Raw genomic sequence first — 6,373 nt, 5'->3', positions numbered from 1 at the left:
CTGCTACAGACTCTGATCCCACACCTGCACAAAGCACAAGTCCTGGAGTGAGTCAACTAGAATGGAGTTTTGTGTGTGTGTGTGTGTGTGTGTGTGTAAATCCGATTCTAATCTAATAATAATGTCTTGCTTTGTCTTTTATTTTTTATTGATGTTGTAGTCTGAGCCACAACAAGATCACTGATGCTCTGACTGACAGTTTACTCCAGCTGGTCTCCATCAACACCTCCATCCACACTGTGCGGTGAGTGTAAATGCGCTTGTGCAAAATATGAAATAATAAATTAAATATTTTCTATTGCCAGAGTTGCAGAGAAATAATTCATGATCATAAAAAATGTTACACACATTATTCGGACGGATGAAGTGACATTTGCTCTCTGCTCTGGCATCTTCTTAGAGTCTTCAGCAACAGCATCAGGGACAGAAACCCCTTTCTGAAAGACAAACGCTTTGAAATGTACTGAACCAATCATCAGCAGTCTGTGGTCCAAGTAAAGGAACTGGAGAAATGTGACAAAATGGTCTCAGACATCATAATTATGGAGTAATTTAAAAGCAAACTTGTGACAGCTATGGCTACATTATTTATGCAATACCCTTTTGTACTTTTTTCATTGAAATGTTGCAGTGTAATGTTGCTCTGAAAAATACTTATCTTATGGTACTGTATATCATATATTTTTATTTATTTATTAGTACAGTATATCTTATGTAACTGTGGCAAGGTGGTACATGTTATATACTTTTCCACTAAGGGTTATCTGAGTTTTAAAACATGTATTTACAGTTACATTTTTTTTATTCAAGTGTTGTAATAAAATAAGAGAAATGTACATAGGATAGTTTGCTGACAGAAATTCCATTTTGAGTTCATTATTTGGACACTAGGCGGTAGTGTCATGAATCACAGTCCCTTTTGTTATTGCGACAAGGTTCTTGGTCTTTTTTTGGTGCAGACTGGAGCACGGACATGTCAAATCAATCTGTAAATATCGTAACATCTTGTTAAGATATGCATCTATAAAGTTATACTGTAGCTATCTCTTAATGGGATGATGTCGGATTTGTTGGAACAGTGTTCCCATTGCACGGTGAGGTGCAGTCAGTGTGTATAAGCCTCTCCCATGCTGTTGTACTTGCTTATTGGTGAAATGAAGCAGCTGCTAATTGCCCTGTAATTGTATTTTACTTAGACATAAGTGTCTGGGATGTAAGTATTCTATAAATCAAATGGTATGCTCCAGAGTAGTTCACCTACTGTGGGTTTATATGCATTTATTTTTGTTTTATTTGAGCAGCATAAGCAAACTACCATGTTTTTGATTGTAAGTTGTTTTTTTTACCTGTGATTTCTTTTAGTAATCTTGGAAGCTATAATGTTACAATGTTACACTATAATGTTATGTTACATTTTTTCTGAACCTTCTATTAAATGTGTTACATGTTGCACCTCTATAGCAACATTTCAATCAAGTAATTATATCCTGTGTGGTTCTCAATTCCGCAGGCTGCACAAAAGTGTCATATAGCCATGTGTAGTTTACCTTTTTGCATGTGATGTCTCATTAGTATTGTACAGCATGTTGTTAAATAGAAAAGACAAGACGACTAGTTTCACACTTGTAGACTTTATTTTCTATCAGCCATAGACACACTGCAGCCATTTTTTGTCGTTTTGAATTTTGATAAAGTAATACATGCCCTTATAGATATTTATATATGTATACTATATGTATATAACTGTCATCACCACAGAAACGGGATGCTGATTCTTCAAATTAAAAGCCTACCTGTCACAGTGAACTAGTTTTGCATTTACATTTATTTTCTAAATGGCAACCAAAGTAAACAGTGATAGTGAAATAAATACATTACATGTCGTAGATACATATACAGTAGCTATAGTTAGAGCTGTGAATGACTGTAATATATGCTCTCAACCTGCCTCACCACACGTGTGTCTGGTGTGTCACCGTCTTGTACCTGTCGTCTGTCCTGGCAAAACGAGGCTGGATATATACTGCATCTCATATCCTGTGCCCAGAAATCATGGAGCCGTTTCCTCTTGACATCCAGGAGTGCTATGTGGCTATGTAAAATAAACGTTTCCTTTCTCTGCTGACAAACTGGCAGACACTCTCCTATTACGCCCAGACACTCACTCACTCAAACACACACACACACACAACCACCAACACCTGGTCCCACACTATGTGGGCCAAAAGTTAAACAAATAAATTATTATATTAAAGTAAGCAGAAACAACCGTACCACCTTCATATCAGACAGCTGTCTCAAAAATAACTTGCGTTTCTCACCTTATCGACTTTGGGAATTGTTTTCAAGGAACTCCTAATAAAAGAAACTTCTCATCTCCACACAAATAAAGAATACCGGTACATGACATTTGTTTTCCTATTTCATCTATTACACTAAACTCAACCAAAAAAGAACCCCAAAATAAGACATCTTCAAATAAAGGTAAAAATCATCTCTCAAACATGTTCAAAGCAGCAGCTGTTGATGCAGTATTTAACTCAGTCACAACACATGCACACACACGCACGCACGCACGCACACACACATACACAGACACACACACACACACACACACACACACACACACACACGCACGCACAGACACACACACACACACACACACACACACACACACACACACACACACACAGACACACACACAAAATTCAAGATGAATGGTCATCTGGGGGGGGTCAGACACGATATGATAGAATGAAAGGGTGTGACAGTGAAAGACAGACATCCACAGACGACAAAGAGAGAGGCAGAGGGGGATCACTACAAGAACGACAAAGCAGTCATAGCTATGATCATAGTGACAGATGTTGGTTAGTCATGCCTGCTCTACTTCACATGAGTGATTACTAATGCCTAGGCTACAGATGTCAGTAATTTCTAGAAATGCACAGATTATATATACTTTCCAAAGACGGATTACACATAGCTTACACAAAACACGGCAGCAGCAGTTATTATGAATTCAGTGTCGATACAGTCGGCTTTTTCTTTTTCGCGACATCTTGACCACCTGAAATCAAAACGGCGGAGAGGCTAGTAGTACAGTGAGCGAATGTCTTCATGAAGGAACTTCTAAGAACGGTGGTTGTGAGAGGCAGTGCAGTGTGACGTATTGTCCTTGAGTCCAAGCCCCTACTCGGAGAGTAGTACAACTATTTTTGCTCCATGTTCTTCTTCAGTAGGAGGTTTGTGAGTTAGTTGATGTGTTATTTTACTCGTTTGCTTTTGTTGTTGTTTCTCTTTGTTCTACCACAGCATCAAGACAAAAATATATCGGAGACCAATCATTCTGAGACGGAAAGTAAAACTTCACAGGAAAACAACAGAAGGCTTTCTTTGGTCGCAAAAAGGCAAAAGAAGACGCACCGAAAGGAAATAAATACATCATGAATGACTTAATAGCAGACAGGGAAGAAAACTCGTACTTGGTGAAGAAAAGGTCATCTTCCAGGACTTCAATGGGAAGACTGTGGTAGGTCTAAGGTCCAAGGTGCACACTGGGATTGCATGTGGCTAATGCATAGGATTGAGGGAACTTTGGGGGATGGGCAGAACCAGGGAGAGGGGGGCGCTGTGAGTGTTACACATTCCTCTTCTGTTCCTCCTCTTCCTCCTCCTCCTCATTGTCCTCCTTTTGGTCTTCACAGTAGCAGTGAATGAGCTGGTGGAGATGCTGCTGGAGGTCATGGGGGCGCGACCCTCCTTTGGGGTCGTCCACTCGCTCCAGAAGGACCTGTTTTCTCCGCCCAGCTCCCTTCACCACTGTGCGTCTGTGGGTGCGACCTTTACGCATGCGGGCCCTAACAGACGGGGGTGAGGAGGGGACAAAAAGAGGAAGAGAATATGGTCAGCGGCATCTTAAAGGACACCTGCGGTCTCTGCATTGTCATGGAAGGAACACATGTTACTACAGGATGTGAACAGTGTGTTAGTGAAGACAAAGCGCAAAGGATAACGCTTTTTAAATCCAGCATTCAAAGGTCAACAGATGCACCGCAAACTTCATCTTTAGTTTCTAATGTGGCTGCAGGAACCTGGTGATTATGTTAGGGAATGCTTCTGAACATTCAGTCACATGTGAAGAATGTCCAGATTCTGCATTCTCACGGCGCATGCTTGACAATGCAGTGTTTCCCACAGGATTTGGAGTATTTGTGGTGGGGATGCCCCCCTGCGAGATTTTTTAAAAACATTTTAAAGTAAAATGCATGAATTTGGTGTACTTTGAGAAAGCTTTAGAGCAAAATTAAAAGGCTCGATCTATGAAGAACATGTCATCATTACTGTGCTGTGGGTTTACAATGACAAACTAAATTTCTCCCTATAGGTCAGGGGGATACTCAACTTGCTTTGCCACTTTCGTGAAATGATAGAAGGCGAGGGGCCAGTTAATAAAGAAACAATATAAATTTTTCTGTAGCGGATTGTAGGTTTTTGGGGTGTCAGCCGGAGTTTAGGCTGACAATGTTGTGCACACCGGATAGTTAGTTAGGTTAAGTTAGTTAGGTTAAGTACATACATAAGTGCCTGGGTAGCGAGCAGATGGCGGTATTTGACAATTTAGCAGCTAAATCATAGATTATTGAAAGATATTCCATATTCCAGACTGAAATGCTATAACAGAAGTATTGGCCAGAATGACATGAACATTTATTGGACACTTATTCATATTCGTATCTTGCATGTTGCGTTCAGGAGCACTGTTTTTTTTTTCCGTCAACATCTTTTTGTGGCGGTCAAAATCCTTTTGTGGCGGCCCGCCACAAACTCCTTTATGTATGGGAAACACTGCAATGACATCTACTGTACATCTCTTTCTGTCAGGTATTTGACATTGTCATTCTTGAGGCTGGCTGGCAGATATATCACACTCTTGCTTTGCCATCTGGGAGTCTTTAAGGTGTCATTGTGCTGCCCAGAAGACTGTTTAGTAGCAGACCACTTTGTACCTGCTGCCTTTGACAAATCTACTGTGAAATTCAGCCTGGCAGGACAATGCTGTGTTTCAGATGTCTCCCAACTCCTGCAAATGGCTCTAGGTGATGAGCTAGAGAGGCAAGCCCACATCCTCCACTGTGTCAGCTGCTGAATATGTGCAACACAATCTGAGAGAAGCTCAAGCTGACATAACCTTGGCATATTTGTCTTACGTGTTTGTTGCAATTCAGTAGTTTGTAGGGATGTAGCAGTAAGACACTCACATGTAACTATGTGTAACTAAGGTGTAACTAATGTGTAAACATTCTCTTTCTTCCAAACTGTGTTGAGTGAACCCAGTATCAAAGGAAATTGCTTGGTACCACCATCCGGATATTCGTTGCCCCCCGCCTTTTTTTTAAATTATATACCCGGTATATCGTTTTTCTAAATGTAGGCACTTGTTAGACTGGCGCTAGGACCACGGGGATGTCAGTACAGTAGCAGTGCCAGTCAGAATGAAATGTTTTGGCAGAGGAACACTGTGACCTCAGTGGTCTACAAAGTATGAAATGTGTGAAGATAGTAGGAGCGTGTTTTTGTTTTGTTTTTATAGCGGTGCCGCAGAATATCCGAATATTCGTTGTTGATTACTACAGAATATTCGGAAACCCCAAAAATGGTATTCGGGCCAGCCCTAATTGGTTGGGTAGACACGCATGCATTCACACACACACACACACACGCACACACACACACACACGTGCACACACGCAAAATCACACACAAACCTCCTGACAACAGTTCCGTCTTCTTTGACAATCTCTCTCTCTACCACCTGAGGGATTGCTGCTCTGCTAAAACCACCTATGTAACCTAGTGCCTGGTGGAGTGAAGAGGAGAAGTTATGGTACAGTACTCTCTCCTACTGCACCTGGATTGATATAGCCTAGTACACTGGCATGTGTGCTAGTCAAGCTATACAAACAAATGATCCTGCTAACAGTTTTTGGCAAAAATGTCTACAAAACCTAAAAGCCTTTTCACACATAGGTAATCTGCCAACTCTAGGTTAGGCGATAATGGAAATGATTGGCAACAGTAACACTATTAACAGACCTGTTGGAAGTCATCCTGGGCTGAGGGGAGGTCAGAAGCCAATGATGGGTCACCAAGCTGTGTCATTGTCCTCTCACCCTCCAGCACTGTCGTCCTTTCCACCCGGCTGACCTTACAGCCCCGATCTGTCTCCTGCCCTGATGCTGAGAAACCCTCACATTGAGAGAATGTTACCTAGATTAAAAACAAAGGGGAAAAAAACATGTTGATTTTGGTTTGTGTTTTTATTACCTTTATATGTTATTGCAATTGTTGATGTTTCTTTTCTATTTCCTGT

At 41.0% G+C, this 6,373-nt stretch overlaps 1 protein-coding gene across 1 annotated transcript in view; it reads right to left on the bottom strand.

Annotated features, from left to right (window-relative positions):
- Positions 1-3,640: 3,640 nt before the first annotated feature.
- The window catches only part of ank2a (ankyrin 2a, neuronal), a gene marked incomplete at both ends in the record, with an annotated part of 143,112 nt that continues 140,379 nt past the window's right edge, over positions 3,641-6,373 (bottom strand). The window contains 3 exons of the mRNA XM_083635920.1: positions 3,641-3,860; positions 5,126-5,145; positions 6,097-6,270. Coding sequence (XP_083492046.1) covers positions 3,641-3,860; positions 5,126-5,145; positions 6,097-6,270 — 414 coding nt within the window. The remainder of the gene's footprint in view (positions 3,861-5,125; positions 5,146-6,096; positions 6,271-6,373) is intronic.

This window comes from Poromitra crassiceps (assembly GCF_964638095.1).
Source record: "Poromitra crassiceps genome assembly, chromosome: 4".
NCBI classification, from domain to species: Eukaryota; Metazoa; Chordata; class Actinopteri; order Beryciformes; family Melamphaidae; genus Poromitra; species Poromitra crassiceps.
The sequence above is the reverse complement of the archived record's forward strand: the minus strand, read 5'-3'. Positions and strand labels throughout refer to the sequence as shown.